Raw genomic sequence first — 23730 nt, 5'->3', positions numbered from 1 at the left:
AACCCTTGTAAAAATGCATTATAAACCCTTGTACAAATGCATTAAACCCATGTAAAAATGCATTATAAAACCCTTGTAAAAATGAATAAAAACCCTTGTAAAAATGCATTATAAAACCCTTGTAAAAATGTATTGTAAAACCCTTGTAAAAATGCATTATAAACCCTTGTACAAATGCATTAAACCCATGTAAAAATGCATTATAAAACCCTTGTAAAAATGCATCAAACCCCTTGTAAAACGCATAAAACCCTTGTAAAAATACATAAAAACGCTTGTAAAAATGCTTAAAAACCCTCGTAAAATTTCCTAAAAACCCTTGTAAAAGTTCATTAAAATACTTGTAAAAATTCATTAAAACCCTTGTAAAAATGCATTAAACCCCTTGTAAAAATGCATTATAAAACCCTTGTTAAAATGCATTAAAACCCTTGTAAAAATGCATTATAAAACCCTTGTAAAAATGAATAAAAACCCTTGTAAAAATGCATTTTAAACCCATGTAAACATGCATTATAAAACCCTTGTAAAAATGCATTATAAAACCCTTGTAAAAATGCATTATAAAACCCTTGTAAAAATGCATTATAAACCCTTGTAAAAATGCATTATAAAACCCTTGTAAAAATGCATTTTTTTAAACCCTTGTAAAAATGCATTCAAACCCTTGTAAAAATTCATTATAAAACGCTTGTAGAAATGCATAAAACCCCTTGTAAAAATGAATAAAAACCCTTGTAAAAATGCATTTTAAACCCATGTAAACATGCATTATAAAACCCTTGTAAAAATGCATTATAAAACCCTTGTAAAAATGCATTATAAAACCCTTGTAAAAATGCATTATAAACCCTTGTAAAAATGCATTATAAAACCCTTGTAAAAATGCATTTTTTTAAACCCTTGTAAAAATGCATTCAAACCCTTGTAAAAATTCATTATAAAACGCTTGTAGAAATGCATAAAACCCCTTGTAAAAATGCATTCCAAAATCCTTGTAAAATGAATAAAAATGCATAAAAACTATCGTAAAAACACACAAAAACCCTTATAAAAACATAAAAACCCTTATAAAAAACACATAAAAACCCTTATAAAAACGCATAAATACCCTTGTAAAAATGCATAAAATCCTTGTAAAAACACATAAAAACCCTTATAAAAATGCATAAAAATCCTTGTAAAAATGCATAAAATCCTTGTAAAAATGCATAAAAACCTTTGTAAAAATGCATAAAAACCCTTGTAAAAATGCATAAAATCTTTGTAAAAATGCATAAAAACCTTTGTAAAAATGCATAAAAACTTGTAACAAAGCATGAAAACCCTTGTAAAAATGAATAAAAACCCTTGTAAAAATGCATAAAAACCCTTGTAAAAATGCATAAAAACCCTTGTTAAAATGCATAAAAACCCTTGTTAAAATGCATAAAAACCCTTGTTAAAATGCATAAAAACCCTTGTAAAAATGCATAAAAACCCTTGTAAAAATGCATAAAAACCCTTGTAAAAATGCATTAAAACCATTGTAAAAATGTATAAAAACCCTTGTAAGATGAGGTTCATCATCGCATGGAGAGAATGTAGTGTGAAACTATTGTCAGGTAGTATTATAGGGACGATGAAATGAATCTATAAATGATTTTTAAAACTGCCATGAAAACGTAACGTTTTATTCTGGTATTAAGAAATTCTGGATCATTGATAATTCCAAACCGGTAATCGACAGTGTCCACAACATTAATAACAAGGGCAACGCTAAATGATTATCAACTTTTGATTTTTCCACATTATACACAAACATTCCACATGACAAGCTCATAACAGAATTTGACAGAGCAGTAGATGAACCATTTGCAGGAGGTAATAAAGTATACATGTGAAATAATCAATATTCATGTAGTTTTTCAAAAAGTAAACTCAAAGTATTTGATTTTTCCTAAACCACAGTTTCTTTACATTTGGCAACAAGATACTCCAGCAGACAGTGGGGATACCCATGGGTTCAGAGCCCAATATACTCCAGCAGACAGTGGGCATACCAATGGGTTCAGATCCGGCCACTTTATTTGCAAATTTGTTTCTGCACATGTACGAGTCTGATTGGGTCCAGAACATGTGCAATAATATACTAACTACTGCACGAAGATGTGGAAACATCTTCAGGATCATTGATGATTTGTTGGCAATTAATGATGGATTTGTATTTGATCAGCTTCATAATGATATATATTTAAAAGAACTTGAATTAAAAAAGGAAAACCAAACTTCCACTTCAATTCCCTTTTGAGAATTTCAAATTAATATCCATCAAATAATAAATTATTTGATAAACGAGATGCTTTTCCATTCCACATTGTCCGAATGTCTTTCTTAGACAGCAACATTCCTAGAGTTATTCTATGGTTCGGTTGCAGGCGAAATAATTAGGACTGTGAGAGCAACCACACACAGCACTGAACATACTTTTTGGAGTAACACCCCTACATAATTTTACATTAAAAATGTTTTTATTACTTGTACTGTATATAGTGTTCACTACACTTCAATTACATCATTGCCTAAAACTGTTACATTCCTTATTCGGGTGAGGCACTTTCCGATCGCTTGCATGAATCAAATCACAGTGTACTACATGAACACATGACTATACTGTGAAGAATTTCATTTTTACACATAATGTGCAATATTCTATCAAGTGATATTTATATTTTATATCCAGTTCTTACTTTGTTTCCATAATTATTTCCAATACAGTATGCGACCCCACATTGCCAATGAGTACATCTAGGCACCCTACCTTGCACATTACGCGTACATAATCTACCCTGTCCATTTGACTTTATACGACTTACTTGAACTGTCAAACAAATACAAAAAGTATGATTGTACCTGATTCCACACTTGCGCTAAAGTGCCCCCTAGAAACCACTGAAAAAAAAACATCAAAACATGTATCACTTTGACCCAATTTGCAGAGAGAGGTGATAAGAGGAAAGTGAAATGAGAACATCCATACCGACAGGTAGAAGCAGAGCGAGGGGCAATACGATAGCGAGCACAGCGACGATGCAGACGATGAGGCCGAGACACAGAGTTTTGCCCGACTTCTGCTTGCACACACACACACCATTTATATCTTAAATCTGTTCCAAAGCACAATTATTGTAATCACTTACTGAACAGTAACGAATATTCCTGAAGCATAACATTAAAATTTAAAACTTTGGGCTCCGTTCTTCATAGAGGTTTCAGCCCTTTCAGGAAAGAACCTCTCCAAACTGTGGGTCCACATCCTTGGCCATGGGAGCAAATCAGTAGACATGTCCTCAGCTGTGTCCAATACAGTCGGTGATCGCAGCAATGTAACCTCATTATGCAACATTTTTACTTATAATAATAATAATAATAATAATGCATTTATTTTATATAGCGCTTTTCAGGAAGCCCAAAGACGCTTTGACAGAGTGCAAAACATAATGCATAGCAAAACATAAAAACAATTGCAAAAAAAGAAGAATCAATAGGGAAATATTCAAAGCACAAAGGAGGGAGAAGGAGAGGAGATAGTCAGGGGTTAGATGCTGTGGGTTAAATGTTGAATGCAGTGTTGAACATGTGGGTCTATATATATATTATAGCATTTAGATTTACCTGGAGGTACGCACATTCACCTCTGAGATGTCTAGCCTATGTTTGAATCCCGACCCAGCTATAAACTGTCATCCCAGTGTTTCACAGACCGGATGATTCTTCCCAGTGTCCCTTGGATGGACGTTAAATTGGGCATGCTGTCTCCCGACCGTAGTTGGTGGACTTTAAAGCACCCACCATGTGTGCAAGGATTAAGTGAGCTATCGCCGTCACCCTGACCAGATTCCATCTCTTTCTCTTACTCGAATGACTACTGGTAAGGCAATGGCAAACCAACCCAGCATATCCCTTGTCAAGAAAAGAGCTTCGGCATCACCAATGAATGTTCTGTAAAAAATTTCATCTCATCTCAAAAGTTTCATGTATTACAACATATCACAATATTTATTGCACGTTCCATTAAATAGTAACAATACATATACTAACTAACTAGGTAGTAAATTATGCACACTTTAACCTGCAGATTACATGTACATCATCTGACAAGTCCATTGTACTTAACAGTGAATCGAGCAGTTTATTCAAATACAGAAACTCTCATTTTAAACTGATTTCCCACGTGCTCAGTTGCACCCCCAAGCAACCAACGGATATTACCTCTGCCACGGATGGTGGGAAGAGGTTATGTTTTCACTCCGAGCCTGGTGTTGGCTTAGCGGTTAGGGCACTGGATTGGGATCCTAGTATCCTGAGTTCGAATCCCGGTCAATCGCTGAATTAACGCAGGGGGGTTGACTCAGCCCGTCATCCTTCCGAGGTCGGCAAATTGAGTACCGGTTTGCTGGGATGAATGATGCCGGAGTGTACCCCGATTTAGAATAGGTACACCATATCCCTGCGCATTGTAAGAGGCTATGAAGAATTGATGTCAAAAAGGGCATCCGGCCATAAAACATTTACTCAAACAGGGAACCATGATTGTCATGGGGCCCGCAAGGCTAACCCCTGCTCAAGCGGGGAAAAATGGCCTTAAACGATAATTCATTCATTCATTTCATTCCTGTCTGTCTGTCTGTCTGTCTGTGAACAGGACATCTCAAAAAGTTGACTAGAAACTGTGGACAGGTTGTGTGTGCGAAAAGGAAGAATTGACTCAAATTTGGTAAAGATCTGGATCCAGATTCGGATCTGAGAATTTTTTAAAGTGAATCTTCAATGGCCATTGCGTGATTTCGCTAAAACTATTGTTACGTGGTCCCCTCGGTGAATACCTGGTCTCGGTGACCCCCGGACCGTGAGAGGAACTTCGCCAGAAAGTTGTATTATATATGCGCTTTCGCCACGCAATCCATATGAATTCCACCCAAGAGAAAACTGATGTTCAAGAATATATTTCAATGGTAATGATACCATACAATTTCAATGATACAACCACGGAGATTTTCCCCGAGCAATCAACAACAAACACCCATCAACAATTCACAATCCACAATCAATTCCCTATGATTAAGATGGCCATCTTATATATGTGTGTCCCCGTGGGTACTCACGACCCCCTTTTGGTCTCGGTCCCGCACAATGTCTCTGGGCCCCTCCTGACCAAGATGATGGTCGGCGTCGCCGCACTCGGGCGGTTGAACGAACCCCGGGTGGACGTGTTTCCACCGGGCAGGTATCGTACCAGGCACCCCGGCTGCAGCCCCTCGTGGCCACGCGAAGCGGGTACGGGAAAGCAAGCCAAAAGCCCCACGCCGCTTGCACGGCGTGTTAGGCCCCAACGGGCGACCCGTACGCGTCTTTTTAGACGGTGTCGCGAACGGTGCCAAACGCTGGGTCGGTGCACGGCCACACGACAGTTTGACGTCCACCGGGCAGGTATCCGTCCCGGTAACTCCTCTCGCCAGACGGGCTCGGGAACGCCGCTTTTCCACACGGCTCAATCAATCCCACCTTTCGTCGGAGCGGGGCGAGGAAGAAGAATACTCGTCCTTTTTCTTCCTCGTGTCTTTTCCTCTTCCGTTTCCGGTCCTTCCGTTTCCGGACACTTGTCAGAAGGGCTCCTGACCCTCCAACCACAACAACCCTTAATCTATTACACATGGCTAAGCAAAGACCTGAATGGTAATTCACATACATTCACATAAATATGTAACACTCCCCCCCTTCAAGAAAGAAAGTTTGAACCCAGCGAAAACTTTCTTTGCCGGCCAATTTGGAGAAACAAACCAGATAACTCAACCCCCCCCCACATTATCAGTTAAAAATAAAGCAACCAAAATTTCCCCACAACCCCTCCAGATTACTCCCTCTGGACTAAGCACCAGCAACGACATTGTCCCTGCCAAATCAAACTCCATCTCATGACCCTCTGACTTTGACCGTCAGTTTCTTGTGAATGAAGGTTAAGGGGTTGATCAAAGATCCAAAGTTAAGCAACTCGATAGCACTTTTTCCGGGAGGCCAAGCCGAGTATTCACTACATGGATGCCTTTAGGAACGTGGAGTTCACGGTTAGTCCGTGCAGGAAAGTTCTCTACAGGGGCGCCTTGAGGAACGTGGAGTTCACGGTTAGTCCGTGCATGAAAGTTCACTACATGGACGCCTTTAGGAACTGCGTTCACGGTTAATCCGTGTAGGAATCTTGGCTCGGCGGCTCCGCCGCATTCAGTGCTTCAACTTCTCAGAACTTCCCTAATAATTACGGGGGGACCGCTTGTCCCGGTAGTCCCATGAATAGCGGTCTCCTTCTCGGCCACTACTTTGACAATCCTTCCTTCGGGAGCTGCCGTAACTCAGGGAGCCTCCATAATAATATTGATTGCGGCCACCACCAAAACTACCGCCCAGTTGTCCTCTCCTGTAGACCTCTCGACGCCTACGAAATGCCTTCCCTACTGTTATCGTCCGACCCTCCAAATCCTTGCCATTCCAATTCTTCTCTGCCTCTCTGGCGTCTTTTGTGCTGGCAAACGTGACAAAGCCGAACCCTCTTGACTGTTGCGTTTCCCAGTCTCTTACCAACCGCACTTCCACCAGCGGCCCATATCTGTTGAAGACAGAGGTCAGAACTTCTTCCTCTGTTTTGAAGTTCAGTCCCCCTACAAATAACTTGGCACTTTTGTCGCCACCCCGAGCTGGTGTGGTGTTATTTTCCCTGCTGGGCTCTTTACCAACCCTCAGGTTACCATAAACTTGACCCCCGGCCAAATCATTCCCGATAACCACAGATACACCCTCTACAGGAAGCGTGGCTTGTAACCCGACGGTGACCGGTCCTGACACCAAATCGGACTCCAAATGGATGGCATGAAGGGGAGCACTAACACCGCCCCCGATCCCCTGTAAACGAACACTATCCCCCGTTGCCGTCTCCTCGGACCATGGCAAAATGCCTTCAAGCATTAAAGATTGATGTGCCCCTGTGTCCCTCAATATCCTAACCGGTCTCCGGTTAGTCGAGGCTCCATCCAGGGACACAAACCCCTCTGAAATAAATGGTTGGTAACCCTTTTGATGGCGATTTCTTACGCTAGCCATCGCATTCGGAGTTGTAATAGTCGGACTCCGCTCTGGGTTGTCCCTTTTCATGAGGTAACAACTGGACATCAAGTGTCCAGGTTTCTTGCAAAACGCGCAAGTAGGCCCGGAGGAAAAACTCGTGGTCTGCCTCGGGCCCCCTGAAAAATAAGTTTGTCTTGGGCCCGCAGCCCTCTGACTTCGAACAGGTGGGGTATCCGCGTTGTCCCCATAATCCTCTCGAGGCCGCCGCCATGTATTGTCGTTCTCCGCACCTGCTGTTCCCCACCTCCCCTGCGGAGATCTAGGCGAGGAGTTAGGTTCGTGGACCCCGTCAGCAAGGGTGGTGCCTCTCCCCGTTCTCTCATTAACTCCAGCTCCTTGAATTTGATTTCTTGCTGAAGCTCCATGTCACGTTCCTTTAATTCCCTTTCCGCTTTTCTCTCCTCTGCTTCGAGGTCCCTTGCAGCTCTCCTCTCCTCTGCTTTTCTCCCTTCTAACCTTTCCTGGAGTTCTCGTTCCACTCTCCTTTCCTCTGCTTGTTTCTCTTCTCTCCTCGCTTCTGCTTTCCTTTCTTCTTCTGATCTTTCCTTTTCTGCTTTCCTTTCTTCTTCTGCTCTTTCCTTTTCTGCTTTCCTTTCTTCTTCTTTGATCCGTTCCTGGCTCCGTAATTGCAACTCCAGTTTCCGGAGCTCAACGTCTTCTGGTTCTTCGGGTAGCCACTCCCAGGCTAACTCGTCCCATGTTCCTAATCCCACCATAGATTGTATCACCGTGGCCTGCAACTCTGCCTTCCTCAAATTAGTTCGGACCTCCACGTTAAAATGTTTGGCCAATTTCAAGAGGTCCGACTTTAGTAACGCTCGGAACTGTGCCTCACTCGGTGTTACCGCAAAGTTCTGTGCCACAAACGCCATGGTGACTATCGTTAACACCTGTTAACCTTCACCCAAGACTTTACCCCAATTTCCCCAAAAATTTACCAATTAATACTTAATTAATAAATTTTAATTAATAAAAATATTATTTTATTATTTTATACAAATACACTTTTAGATCCCGGACGTAGACCCAATTGCGAATCGTAATTTGGACGAGCCCCCAATTCTGTTACGTGGTCCCCTCGGTGAATACCTGGTCTCGGTGACCCCCGGACCGTGAGAGGAACTTCGCCAGAAAGTTGTATTATATATGCGCTTTCGCCACGCAATCCATATGAATTCCACCCAAGAGAAAACTGATGTTCAAGAATATATTTCAATGGTAATGATACCATACAATTTCAATGATACAACCACGGAGATTTTCCCCGAGCAATCAACAACAAACACCCATCAACAATTCACAATCCACAATCAATTCCCTATGATTAAGATGGCCATCTTATATATGTGTGTCCCCATGGGTACTCACGACCCCCTTTTGGTCTCGGTCCCGCACAATGTCTCTGGGCCCCTCCTGACCAAGATGATGGTCGGCGTCGCCGCACTCGGGCGGTTGAACGAACCCCGGGTGGACGTGTTTCCACCGGGCAGGTATCGTACCAGGCACCCCGGCTGCAGCCCCTCGTGGCCACGCGAAGCGGGTACGGGAAAGCAAGCCAAAAGCCCCACGCCGCTTGCACGGCGTGTTAGGCCCCAACGGGCGACCCGTACGCGTCTTTTTAGACGGTGTCACGAACGGTGCCAAACGCTGGGTCGGTGCACGGCCACACGACAGTTTGACGTCCACCGGGCAGGTATCCGTCCCGGTAACTCCTCTCGCCAGACGGGCTCGGGAACGCCGCTTTTCCACACGGCTCAATCAATCCCACCTTTCGTCGGAGCGGGGCGAGGAAGAAGAATACTCGTCCTTTTTCTTCCTCGTGTCTTTTCCTCTTCCGTTTCCGGTCCTTCCGTTTCCGGACACTTGTCAGAAGGGCTCCTGACCCTCCAACCACAACAACCCTTAATCTATTACACATGGCTAAGCAAAGACCTGAATGGTAATTCACATACATTCACATAAATATGTAACACTATATACAGACATGGCATTTAATATGGAATTTTTTTTTGTGGGGGTGAACTTACTTTTCAAGATGTCTTAGAACCAAAAGTTCATTGGAATTATGTTGAAATTATTCAAGATTTTGTTAATGTGACCTTTAAAAGAAACAAAAACCACATTTGACATTTTGAAACAAATAAATTGATCCTTGAAAGTGATGTAAACTGATATCGAACTCAATTCATGGACAGTACTGTGTTAAACTTCTGTACGTTTTCCAGAAGTATCTCTTTATTTTGCACATTAGCCAAATTTTTTTTGAACAAAAACAAAAGTTAAATTACGACTGGGATTACAGACAGTAAAATTACAGTTCAGTACTTCGTGTAACCCCCACGAGCATTCAGGAGAGCACGTACACGTTGAGGCATGCTGTTCACGAGATTTGCCAAGGTTTGGACAGGAATCGCTTGCCATGCAGTGACAATAGTCTGCTGCAATTCACGCACAGAGGTCGGCTGCTGGTCCAAGTGGTCGATTTGAAGCGTTAATTCTGCCCACAAGTTCTCTATCGGATTCATATCCGGGGACATGGCAGGCCACTCCATATGCTCTACACCACGGTCAGCAAGAAAGTGTTGGATCATGCGAGCACGATGAGGCCGTGCATTGTCATCTTGGAAGACAAAGTTTCCTCGAAAGGCTGCACGAGCAAATGGAAGCAATGTTTCTTCCAGAATGGCCCTGTACTTGAACTGGTTCCGGTTTCCATTCAGAACAACCAGGTCAGTTTTGCCCCCTGCATGAAAAGCAGCCCAAACGGTCACCCCACCACCTCCAGCTTGGACTATTGGCACTATATAATCTTTGTTGTAGGCTTCATGCACTTGTCTGCGCACTCGGACGCAGCCATCTTGACGATAGACCAGAAATCTAGACTCGTCACTGAAGATCACGTGATTCCAGTGTCCTGGCTGCCATTGACGGTGCTCTCTGGCCCACTGTAATCGGCGCTGGCGGTGTTGTCTGGTCAGGCGTGGCTTTCTCAGGGGACGCCTGGCACGATAGCCTGCTTGAACCAGTCGTTGGTTGACTAGCCTTCTGGATACAGGCACATTTGTCAGTTGCTGCCACTCAGCCCTAAGCTGATTAGCTTACTTGGTATGGCCATTGCGGACTAACCGGTGCAACTGGCGATCATCCCTCCTTGTGGTTCTGCGGGGACATCCTGGCCTCGGTATTGGAGTAGGGACACCCCTCTGAGCATTTCGTTTCAGGATCTTTGACACCTGACCTTGAGTGATGCCATACTGCCGAGCAATAGCACGCTGTTTCCTGCCGTAATTTCGTAAAGCCACCACTCCATAACAAACAGCATTGTCGAGTTGACGGACCATCTCCAGAGGAAGCGGCAATAACCTTTGGAGACGTGCAGCAGTTGTTTTCCACTGATACAGAACGCAACAACCCTTGTATACCCGACTGTGAATTCAATCATCAAATGCACCTGTCCATACATTTTGCCACGCCACCTGTGATATAATCCTGTTGTTGACTTCTTGCTGCGACAGACAGTCAGTGACATGGTTCTTTTAACAAATAAATCACCAAAGTGTGAAAGAAACTCACCAGATTGATATACTGAGTGAAGAAAAGAAACCCAAGTCAAGAAAAATATATATTCCATATTAAATGCCAAGTCTGTGTATATATATGTATATATATATATATATATATATATATATATATATATATATATATATATATATATATATATATATATATATGTATATATATATATATATATATATATATATACAGTATATATATATATATATATATATATATATATATATATATATATATAGGTTGTGGGGAACGGGTTTGTGAGGAGGTGGCTGGGAGTGCCACACTGTTTGACAAACATTGCCTTTTATGGTCAGGGTGGGAAACTTCGGTTTTCCTTGACATCATTAACCGAGGAGTTTAAGGTGGTGAGGGTGCGGGAGTTCATGATGTTGCGGGATTCAAGTGATGCAGTGGTAAAGAATGCTCTCCCAGAGAAGAAGGGAAGTCGGAAGTGGAATTGCAAGAGAAGAGGTGGACGAGATGGAGGAGCGGTTGTAACAGGAGGAGGTCGTGGGGATGGTACAGTCCAGGAAGCATGGCTTGGGGTGGATGAAGCATGAGCGATGGGGAAAGGCATGTGTGAAAGAGAGGAGGAAGATGGTTGAGAGGGAGATGAGAAGAAAGGAGGAGGGGAGATATGTGAAAGCAGTCGGACAGGCACAGCAAGGTGCTTGGACTAGGTGGGAAGGTGTGCGGGTGAGGCCATTGAAGTTGCAAGGGATTTGGAGGATGGAGCCAATATTGTTGAGTTTCCAGTTGCGGGCAACGTATGATGTCGTTCCATCACCAGTAAACTTGAGATTGTGGGGGTGTTACAGGAGGAGAGATGTTCTTTGTGTGGAGGTTTGGGAACGGTGCAGCATGCACTAAGTGCATGTTCAGTAGCATTGGCAGCAGGAAGAAACAAGTGGTGGCATAATGAGGTGCTGGCAGTGATAGTGCAGATGGTGCAACAAGAGCTGCTGAGATCAAGAGAGAGAGAAGGAGACTGATGGGGGAGAGGTGTTGTTTGTCAAGGAGAGGTAAGAGATGGAAAGAGGAGGAGGTGGAAAGCAGGAGGGCTGTCAGATGCTTGTGATTGGCAGGTGGCGGCAGACCTAAAGCCGCAATTGGTATTCCCAGAGGAGATCTGTGTGACAAGGTTGTGGCCTGACATTGTCATCTAAGTCTACTTGCCAGCAATGTGAACCCGGAAATGTTGAGTACCCCAAAGTTTTAAGTTAGAAATGTACAGTATGGGTCCCCAGCACTTAGAAACTGCCGGATGCTAACTTGCATATGTTGGGCAATTAGCAAAATTAGCATTAATAGCATTAACCCTATCAAACATAGGCCTGGGACACTGAAATTTCTGTTTCGCTCTATTGCTCCACTTTTATTCACAGGTATTAGAGGTAACAAAGGCAAGTACCATACCAAACTAGATTAATATGACTATGGGTAAATAATATCCTCAAAATTAAAACACAAGTATACCCAAAATTATCAGAGCTGAAAATATGTGCACTAGTTACACAACATAAAACTTCCATTAAGAAAGAGCGTCTTGCACTTCTACTACTCTGCACTGTTATAAAGCATATCCTCATCATAAAACTCATCCTCATCGTCTTCATCTACTTCTCCTGACTCTACATTCTTGTCATATTGCTCTTCTTGCTGTGAGTGTGTGAGTGTGTTGCAACATGTACTATCAGAGCCTTTGCAGAAGCAGTAGCTGGTACAGGCCAGGCCTGCAGCTACGCAGCTGCACTTTGCTGTTAAACAGGGCTTTAACCCAGCTTTGTAGCTACAGCTGATCATTTCCAACACGGCAGGAGGAGCAACGGGGCTTGAATCCAGGATGGACATGATGACTTCCTCTCCCTTCTCGCCTTCCTTCTTATTCCATCCAAACTCTGTTATGTCCACAGCTGGTGGGTCAGGGCAGTCTGCTGCTTTCCAAAGCAGCACCTGTAGATGGGCACGCCGTCCATGGAGGAGAGCGTTGCGCTCTGTAGGAGGCAGTGTCTTCAGTGCTGGGGGGGTTTTGCGCTTTCGGTAGATGTCATATCTGGCGACGTTCAGAGATGCCGACTCCCTCTCGTTGTACAGAGCCAGGAAGAAACCACTCACTGCCTCTGTAATCTGTAAATCAGTAGCTCCCTCCTCTCCGATGAAGTGAAGCAGGTCACCAGGTACTACTCTCATGGCCTTGAGTGCGGACACCTTCCCTTTCCCCGCGGGATAGGAGGTGGTGTCACATCCGGAGAGAGCATGCATAGCCAGGATGGAGCGACACTGCTCACCGAGATTCTCTACTGTCGAATTGATGTTGAGAATAGTGCCATCCCATCTCTCCATCTGCAGGTTACATGTGATGCCCACCTTCCAGCACCAATAGACCATGAGTACGAAAACATCAGTGTCGTCGCTGAGAATGCGGACAGTTTCAGCTCCGCGACTGGCTGCATCCAACATGTATGAGATGAGGGAGACGTCAGCCTCGTCATGAGTGACAATACTGTCTGCTTTGCTGACCATCTTGATGTGATCTCCTATGCTGTGTGTGCACAGGAGCTCACCCAGTCTCCGTTTGTTTGTCTTGTTCTTCATCACTTTGTCGCGGCTAGGTAGAGAGGTTGTCAGTGAGAGTCGGTACTCTGTTGAGCTCTCCCCAGCTCTTCTCTGCCTCTCGTGGTCTTTGGCAGAGACTTGCTCATACCGGTCAAAGATGACAAATGTTTCGGTGATGTAGCGATTAAGCCGGCGCCCCATGCTGGCTGCGAGGTCAGCCACAGTGCCTGACGATGGCCACACCACGTGGTAGATGAGCTGCGATGCATCAACGAGTACAACATGTGGTGGGTGGGGATTGGGGGCAAGGATTCCAAGACGCTGGACGATCACAGACTTATTACCCTTCCTGAGGCATCCATACTCATCGATGATGGATGCAGGGACCGGGCCGAGCTCGTAGTCAAAGAGGGCAGAGAGCTCCATTCTTCTCTTGCTCCCCACCACCAGCAGCCGAGCAAACAACACCTCAAGGTCACATATGATCTTTGCATTTGTTACGTGGTCCTCCCGGTAACTACCTGGTCTTGGTGACCCCCGGACAGTGGGAGGACCCCGCCAGAAAGATCTCTGATTTATACACTTTCGTAGCGCAATGAATATGAAAGACAATAATTCAAGTCAATAAGAAACCCCACACCAAGGATCCGGCTTACTCAATAATATATTCCCCAATCAATCAACAACCATCAACAATCAATCACCAATATTACTAAGATGGCCATCTCATATATTTCCCCCCTTTCCCCACTCACGACCCCTCAATGGTCACTGTCCCTCACAATGTCTCTGGGCCCCTCCAGACCAAGGTGAAGGTCGACTTCTCCGCACACGGGCGGTTGAACGAACCCCTGGCTGACGTGCTCCAAACGTGTACGTCGCGTACCGGGAACAGCTGCTGCAGTGCACACCTCCTTGCAAAGCAAAGCGGGCAAAGCAAAGCGCGGCTTGCAAAGCACGCGAGGCCCAAGGTGCGACCCGTACGCGTCCTTGTAGACGTGGAGGCGAACTGTGCCGGACGCTTGGTTCCGTGCACGAACCCACGGCAACTTGACGTGTAACCGGTAATTACCCCGCACAGGTCACTCCTCTCGCCAGACGGGCTTTCAAACGCAGCGTTCCCCATGCTGCTCAATATCGACACCGCTCACGTCGGAGCTGGGCAATGAGAAGAAGATGGCCACTTCTCCCGGACCTTGTCTTCTTCTTTTCTTCCGGTTCACCATCCCGTTTCCGGTCTCCTGTTATCCAGAGCGCCTCTAACCATTTAACCACAACAACCTTTAATAGAATAAACATGAATAAGCAATGACCGGAATAGTAATTCACATAAATTCACATAAATCCGTAACACTCCCCCCCTTCAAGAAAGAAAGTCTGAACCCAGCGAAAACTTTCTTTGCCGGCCAACTTTGATAAACAAACCCGATAACTCACACCCCCAAATCCTCAGTTCCCCCCGGGCACAATTATCACTTAAAAATAAAGCAACAAAATTTCACAAAAACCCCCAGATTAATTCACTCTGAACAAAGCGTCAACAACTTCTAGTTGCTCTTGGATGGAGGCCCAGCGGAGTACTCACTACATGGACGCCTTAAGGAATGTGGGGTTCACGGTTAGTCTGGGGAGGAAAGTTCATTACATGGACGCCTTTAAGAACGTGGAGTTCACGGTTGGTCCGTGTAGGAACGTTCCCTACCGGGACGCCTTTTAAGAACGTGGTGTTCACGGTTAGCCCATGTAGGAGCCCAGGCTCGGCGGCTCCGCCGTATATAGAGTGCTTCAACTTCTCCGGACTCCTAACAGTTACGGTGGGACCCATTGTCCCAGCAGTCACCAGACTGGCGGTCTCCTTCTCGGCCAGTCCTCTGCCAATCATTCTTTCGGGAGATGCCGTAACTCTGGGAGCCTCCATAGTAATATCGGCTGCTGCCAACACCAACACTACCACCAAGTGGTCCTCTTCTGTAGACCTCTCAACGCCTACGAAATGCCTTCCCTACTGTTATGGTCCGACCCTCCAAATCCTTACCATTCCAATTCTTCTCTACCTCCCTGGCGTCTCTTGTGCTTGCAAACGTGACAAAGCCGAACCCTCTTGACCGTTGCGTTTCCCTGTCTTTTACCACCCGCACTTCCACCAGCGGCCCATATCTGTTGAAGGCAGAGGTCAGAACTTCTTCCTCTGTGTTGAAGTTCAGTCCCCCTACAAATAACTTGGAACTTTTGTCGCCATCCCGAGCTGGGGTGGTGTTATTTCCCCTACGGGGCCCTTTACCCACCCTCGGGTTACCATAAATTTGCCCCCCGGCCAAATCATTCCCGATAATCACAGATACTCCCTCTACAGGAAGCGTGGCTTGTAAACCGACGGTGACCGGTCCTGACACCAAATCGGATTCCAAATGGATGACATGAAGTGGGGCACTAACACAGCCACCGATCCCTTGTAACCGAACCCTATCACCGGTTGTGGTACTCTTTGACACTGGCAAAATGCCTTCAAGCATTAAGGATTGATGGGCTCCTGTGTCCCTCAATACCCTAACAGGTCTTGGGTTAGTCAAGTCTCCCTCGAGTGAGACCAACCCCTCATAAATAAATGGTTGGTAACTCTTCTGTGGGCGATTTCTTACGCTTGCCATCGCATTCGGAGTTGTAATAGTTGGACTCCGCTCTGGGTTTTCCCTTTTCATGAGGTAACAACTGGACATCAAGTGTCTAGGTTTCTTGCAAAAAGCGCAAGTAGGCCCGGAGGAAAAACTCGTGGTCTGCCTCGGGCCCCCCGGAAAATAAGTTTGTCTTGGGTCCGTCGCCCTCTGATTTCTAACAGTTGGGGTATCAGAGTTGTCCCCATAATCATCTCGAGGCCGCCGCCATGTATTGTCGTTCTCCGCACCGGGTGTTCCATAACTCCCCTGCTGAAGTCTAGGCGAGGAGTTAGGTTTGTGGACCCCTATCCGGTGTGTTAAGGCATAATCATCTGCCATGGTGGCTGCGTCCCACAACTTCGGTACTTTCTTTTCCTGCAGGTACACTTTGATGTCCTCGTGGACACACTGTTGAAATTCCTCCACCAGGATCAAGTCACGCAATGCTTCGAAGTCGTTCCCGACTCCTTTTGACTCACACCACCGATCAAACATGTTTTCTTTCACTCTGGCAAACTCCACATGGGTCTCACTCTCCCTCTTCCTGGCATTCCTGAATTTTTGCCGGTAAGCTTCAGGAACCAACTCATAGGCTTTGAGAATGTGCTTCTTCAATACCTCATAATCTGCACATTGGTCCATTGGTAGCGCCAAATAAATCTCTTGAGCTTTCCCCACCAGCACACTTTGCACTAGTATGGTCCAGGCCTCCTCCGGCCAGTTTAACTGTCGAGCCACTTTCTCAAAGTGTGGAAAAAATTTAGCGACTTCCCTTTCACTGAAGGGTGGAACCAGCCTCACATGTCTGCCCACAGCCCAGGTTTTCTGGCTAGGTGTCGACCCCGTCAGCAAGGGTGGTACCTCTCCCCGTTCTCTCATTAAATCCAGCTCCTTGAATTTAATTTCTTGCTGAAGCGCCAGATCACGTTCCTTCAACTCCCTTTCGGCTTTTCTCTCCTCTGCTTCGAGTTCCCTGGCAGCTCTCCTCTCCTCTGCTTTTCTCCCTTCTAACCTTTCCTGGAGTTCTCGTTCCACTCTCCTTTCCTCTGCTTGTTTCTCTTCTCTCCTCTCTTCTGCTTTCCTTTCTTCTTCTGCTCTTTCCTTTTCTGCTTTCCTTTCTTCTTCTGCTAACCTTTCCTGGAGTTCTCGTTCCACTCTCCTTTCCTCTGCTTGTTTCTCTTCTCTCCTCTCTTCTGCTTTCCTTTCTTCTTCTGCTCTTTCCTTTTCTGCTTTCCTTTCTTCTTCTGCTCTTTCCTTTTCTGCTTTCCTTTCTTCTTCTTTTAACCTTTCCTGGAGTTTTCGTTCCACTCTCCTTTCCTCTGCTTGTTTCTCTTCTCTCCTCTCTGCTGCTTTCCTTTCCTCTTCTTTGATCCGTTCCTGGCTCCGTAATTGCAACTCCAGTTTCCGGAGCTCAACGTCTTCTGGTTCTTCGGGTAGCCACTCCCAGGCTAACTCGTCCCATGTTCCTAATCCCACCATAGACTGTATCACCATGGTCTGCAACTCTGCCTTCCTCAAATTAGTTCGGACCTCCAAGTTAAAATGTTTGGCCAATTTCAAGAGGTCCGATTTTAGTAATGCTCGGAACTGTGCCTCACTAGGGGTTACCGCAAAGTTCTGTGCCACAAACACCATGGTGACTACTGGTAACACCTGTTAACCTTCACCCCAGAAATTTCCAACCAAGAAAAGCAACAGTATTACTATTATTGCTATTGTTTTTTTTTTTGTTGTTGTTGTTGTTTTGTCGGCAGAGCAAAACAATTTTGGGAACGTTGGAAAAGTTCCCACTCTTGGGAATTCTTTCCCGGACTAAAATTTAGCAAATTTTATAGATCCCGGACGAGCCTCCAATTCTGTTATGTGGTCCTCCCGGTAACTACCTGGTCTTGGTGACCCCCGGACCGTGGGAGGACCCCGCCAGAAAGATCTCTGATTTATACACTTTCGTAGCGCAATCAATATGAAAGACACAATAATTCAAGTCAATAAGAAACCCCACACCAAGGATCCGGCTTACTCAATAATATATTCCCCAATCAATCAACAACCATCAACAATCAATCACCAATATTACTAAGATGGCCATCTCATATATTTCCCCCCTTTCCCCACTCACGACCCCTCAATGGTCACTGTCCCTCACAATGTCTCTGGGCCCCTCCAGACCAAGGTGAAGGTCGACTTCTCCGCACACGGGCGGTTGAACGAACCCCTGGCTGACGTGCTCCAAACGTGTACGTCGCGTACCGGGAACAGCTGCTGCAGCGCACACCTCCTTGCAAAGCAAAGCGGGCAAAGCAAAGCGCGGCTCGCAAAGCATGCGAGGTCCAAGGTGCGACCCGTACGCGTCCTTGTAGATGTGGAGGCGAACTGTGCCGGACGCTTGGTTCCGTGCACGAACCCACGGCAACTTGACGTGTAACCGGTAATTACCCCGCACAGGTCACTCCTCTCGCCAGACGGGCTTTCAAACGCAGCGTTCCCCACGCTGCTCAATATCGACACCGCTCGCGTCGGAGCTGGGCGATGAGAAGAAGATGGCCGCTTCTCCCGGACCTTGTCTTCTTCTTTTCTTCCGGTTCACCATCCCGTTTCCGGTCTCCTGTTATCCAGAGCGCCTCTAACCATTTAACCACAACAACCTTTAATATAATAAACATGAATAAGCAATGACCTGAATAGTAATTCACATAAATTCACATAAATCCGTAACACATTGACCTTTACTCTTTTTTTGGTGAATGTCATTGTCACCACCTTATTTGAGATGGGCGCATGAAATCTCTCAGGAAGTGATGAAGAGAACAGTGGGCTCATGTCCTGTCCGATCTTCAATGCATCTTGCACATTCACCTTTTCATCTGCCACCTGGCCATTTATGATATGGTGGAGGGTCGCGGTCTCTATGGTGAGTGGATGGGAGTTTTCCTGTAGCATTCAAACGGAGCAATAGAGCGAAACAGAAATTTCAGTGTCCCAGGCCTATGTTTGATAGGGTTAATGCTATTAATGCTAATTTTGCTAATTGCCCAACATATGCAAGTTAGCATCCGGCAGTTTCTAAGTGCTGGGGACCCATACTGTACATTTCTAACTTAAAACGTTGGGGTACTCAACATTTCCGGGTTCACAAGAGGGCTCTATAGGCTTGGCAAGTAGACTATCTGGTCAGGTGCAACAAGACAGGTCATCTTAGGGGAATTGTCTGTACCTTGGGAAGAGAACATGGAGGAGGTGCACGAGAGGAAGAGAGGAAAGTACAGTGACCTGAAGGCAGAGTGTTGGGAGAAGGGTTGGCGAGTTTCTTGTCAGCCATTTGAGGTGGGGTGTAGAGGGTATATTGGCAATTCCATTTCTGCATTTATTGCTCGGCTTGGAGTGTGTGGGACAGAAAGAAGGAGGATTTGTGACAGAGTGGCCCAGGTTGCTTTGAAAGGCTCACTTTGGATTTGGAGGAAGTTTATGGAGGCACGTCGAACGGTGTAGGTTGGGGTTGTGGGTGGTGGTTCATTTCAGCCTAAAGGGGTAGTGTCTGAGTGTGGAAGATAAACGGAGATGTGTGAATGGTGTGTGTGTGTGTGTGTTGCAGGAGTGGATGTGGTTTTATATTATTGTGTTTTTGTTTGAGTGGTGCATGTTGTGAGGGTAGGTGGTTGGGTTTTTTTGTTGTTTTTTTTGGTGTGTGAGTGAGTGGGTGAGGAGCTGTGGATTCTGGGAGTGGAGGCGGTTTTGTTGTTGTATTCTGTGTTCTCACTGGCTGGGGGTCGGGGTATGTACGCATTCAGGTGTAGCTGCTGCACAGGGAGGCGTATGTGCCAATGCTGGCCCACCTTAGCTGACCGTATCGAGGTTGAAGGGCCGAAACGAAATGATGCTGAGGACCTCAACTGAGGACCCGGTCAGTGAGGCACACTTGTGACCAGGTGTGTTTTGAAATTATATATATATATATATATATATATATATATATATATATATATACACAAAGAATTAAGTTAAGCACCCCCCCCGTTTTTTTACAACCTCGCACATTACAAGTTTGTTGTCGTCAAAACAGTGTAATATACCCATGATATTGCTATATTTTCTGGAGAAGTGATATTATGGTCACATAAAAACATAACAATCATGCCGTTTTCAATATTTTATTCTGAATAATTTAAGGTGAAATTTTTTGGGAATTTTAGGCATATTTTCACCTCAATTTAAGTATGGAGCTATAGGTCCATCACGGACAGTGTGGATGACGTTTATGTTTTCTAACGTACAGTCATTGTTCTGAGAAGACCTCTAGCGATCTTTGCGTCAATAACGTGTGTAGGACCCACGTGATCGGATCACTGACTCAACCCTACGTCTCATAGACCCTGTAAGCCGTCGTATGCGTTGCTGTGGCAGGTTGTTCCATTCCCGATGTAATGCACGTTCCAATTCATCCAGATTGGCTATTGGAGGGACCATCTTCGCAATTTGTCGTCCCAACATGTCCCAAACGTGCTCGAGGGGGTTCAACCTGCCACAGCAACGCATACGACGGCTTAGTTACGAGCAACGCATATATATACAGTGGAACCTTGACTTACGAGTTTAATCCGTTCCGTGACCGAGCTCGTAACTCAAATTGCTCGTATCTCAAATCAAATTTCCCCATTGAAATGCATTGAAATGCTATTAATCCGTTCCAGCCCGCCAAAAACCACACCAATTTTTTTTTAAATATACAGTATATATAAAAATATCTCGCGCTTTATATTTCACCTGTATGCAGCATACAAGTTGGCAGGATGGCCTGGACTGGAGGTACGCACACTTGACTCTAAAGTCTAAACTGTCCAGCCTGGGTTTGAATCCCGACCCAGCTATAACCTGTCATGGGTGAATCACAGGCAGGGTGATTCATCAATGGGTGTACCGCTAAACTGGGCGCCCCGTTTGCGTCCCATTAGTTGTTGGATGTTAAGGATCTCACCGTGTTTTCCACAAAGAGAAGGCGAGCTATCGCCAGCACTCTGAACAAGTTGACGGCAGAGATACTGTACTTGCACGGCATGATAACCACGTGTCGCACGATCTCTTGTCATGGTCCACAAGATTATCACAGAGAGGTGCAGCTTCCAGCGTTTCGAGATCTGATCCAGGCCTATCCAACGAGACCGGTCCCAGCGTTCTAGACCCGGTGGTTGTCTCAGACGGACCCGACAACGGCAGTCGGCAGTGTTCGTTTTAACTCGATTCGATTCGAGCGCCGACGTGCCGGCGAACAAAACCGGTCATATCTTTTGAACGCGTGGCTCGATTTTTACAAAATAAACTTTTTCTTGAAGGTCTGAACCGTGCGCTCAAAACGATACCGAGTTTGACCCTGAGAGAGCCGTTTTGCGCCGGCAAAGGCGCCTTGTGGTTGTGTGACGTGAGGACCACGTCGTGCTGCATAGATTATCATAAATTATCATATCATTATCGGCGGCGTTATATATCATTAGCGCTATACGACAGAGATACTGTACGTGCACGGCAAGATAACCACGTGACCGGAGCCCACCTGGCGGCGTAAACTCAAAATAACCGAAATGCGAAAACTAATATGCAGCGCTATACTACGACAGAGATACTGTACGTGCACGGCAAGATAACCACGTGACCGGGTGGCGAAAGCTCGTAACTCGGATCTCGGCTCGCATCTCAAAGCAATAAACTGCCAGAGTGACGGCTCGTATCTCGAAAAACTCGTAAGTTGGGGCACTCGTAAGTCGAGGTTCCACTGTATATATATATATACGTATATATATATATATATATATATATATATATATATATATATATATATATATATATATATATTGTTGCGGATCTCGAGCCCGTCGACATACAAGGGGGGGGGGGGGGGGGGTTTAAACCCTTTTCCCCCTCGGGCCTTCGAGTCCACAAGGCCGCTACCCACTTTACACTCATGGGGCGGATTGCGGAGCAATTCCAGCCGCCACCCCCGTAGCGAGCATGCGGAAGGGTCTCTGGTCAAATACCCAAGTACCTTCTATACAAACGCCGCCACGAAGACGGGGGCTGGACCTCGCACGAGTCACGCTGGTCCGATACGCCCGAGCGGTTTGCGTGTCACGTGACTCGTGCCGTTAATTATTATTGAACCCGATTGAGCGGTTTTATCTTGTACAATGCGAGGCCAATTGGGAAGAGACGTGAACGGCCAAATGGAAGCAAAAGAACACAGGTTTATTTATAATTTGTACAGTGATCAGGGCAAAGAGACACGGGGTAGAAACTTAACGTCCTTAACTTAATTCCCAGACAAGGGCCCTCTCACTCATGCGGGGAAAGGAAGGAAGAGAAGAGAACGCGCTCAAGCGCGGTCGTTTGTTCAGTTCGCCCCGGACAGCTCGTTGGGCGTTCCCTTGAGAATGTTCGCGGCACGGAAGTCGGCCTCGGTCGTGCACGCACGGGAATCCACCCAGCATGTCCCGAAGTTAGCAAGGCAAAACGCGCACGTGCAGGGAGCCCAGGCAGGGAGATCGTTGGAGTCTCGGGCCCCGGGAGAGATCGTCCTGCGGGAGCGCTTATAACAGGGGCAGCTCAGAGCAGGGGCAGCTCAGAGCAGGGGCAGAATGCAGACTACAGAGAGAGTTTGTGCTTTCAACCACAGAGCGCAGAGAGAGCTGGGAGCTTGGCCACGGAGAGAGAGTTCGTGCTTCGTAGTCCTGGGCAAGAGAGCGAGTTTGGGGGCCTGGGGCAGGGTTTTATAGCCCCCCCCCCCTGAGTCCCACCCGAATGTTCCAAGCACCTCCCCTGGCCACCGTCGCTGGCCACTCTCCTTTAGCTCCCACTGGCTGTTTGCCGCTGTTGGCCACTCCCCTTTAGCTCCTCCCTCGGGCCTCCTAGACTTGTTCTAGGCCCTAGCACATGGCATTCCAGCCCAATGAGGCCTACACCAACGCATACGAACACTGGGAAGGAGACTATACTTAACATTTCATAAGAAATAACTGAACTAAGCGAGGCTACATGTTGTGGTGCAACTAACTAAGAGGGGGGTTTGCCTTTATTCTCAAAACCGCAACAATATACTGTATGTATGTATATATATATATATATATATATATATATATATATATATATATATATATATATATATATATATATATATATATATTATATATATACATATATATATATATATATGTATGTATGTATGTATGTATATATATATATATATATATATATATATATATATATATATATATATATATATATATATATATATATATATAGCCTGGGTTTGTACAATATCTATAGTACGATATGTCAAAAAGTTGTGGATTGATTCGGAAAAAGGTGGACAGGTTGGGAGTATGACCAGGATGAATGGATTTCATTTTGGTGAAGATCCGAATACAGATCCGGATACGAGATTTTTTAATATTTAATATTCCTTCACTATTGAGAGAAGGAGCCAGAAACTATATACAGCATGATATTTCTAAAAGTTGTGGATGGATTATGACAAAACTTGTTGGATGAATTGGTTCAGTGACAAGAACAAGCCAATTCCATTTTGGTTCAGGTCCGAATCCAGAAACAGCCTATCAGTTGGATACAAAACTTAAACTATTTAGCCTGGCAGAGGTATATGCTCTATACCGAGTGCTGTTCTAGTTTAAAATATTTATTTGAATGATTAATCACCAACGTTTTTATCGCATATATTTTAAGCCTGGTGTTGGCTTACCGGTTAAGGTGGCTGGTTTGAGATCTTAGGGTCCTGAGGTCGACCTCT

The 23730-nt window shown here is 45.4% G+C and overlaps 1 protein-coding gene across 7 annotated transcripts in view; it reads right to left on the bottom strand.

The window, feature by feature from the left end:
- LOC137410997 (dipeptidyl peptidase 4) overlaps window positions 1–23730 on the bottom strand; it is a 216354-nt gene that overhangs the window by 168362 nt on the left and 24262 nt on the right. For all 7 annotated transcript variants that reach the window (XM_078769355.1, XM_078769379.1, XM_068096452.2 and 4 more), the window contains exon 2: window positions 3020–3110. In XM_078769355.1, coding sequence (XP_078625481.1) covers window positions 3020–3110 — 91 coding nt within the window. The remainder of the gene's footprint in view (window positions 1–3019; window positions 3111–23730) is intronic.

This window comes from Myxine glutinosa, chromosome 1 (assembly GCF_964187855.1).
Source record: "Myxine glutinosa chromosome 1, kmMyxGlut1.1, whole genome shotgun sequence".
Classification (NCBI taxonomy): Eukaryota; Metazoa; Chordata; class Myxini; order Myxiniformes; family Myxinidae; genus Myxine; species Myxine glutinosa.
This window is presented reverse-complemented; position numbering and strand designations above follow the sequence as displayed.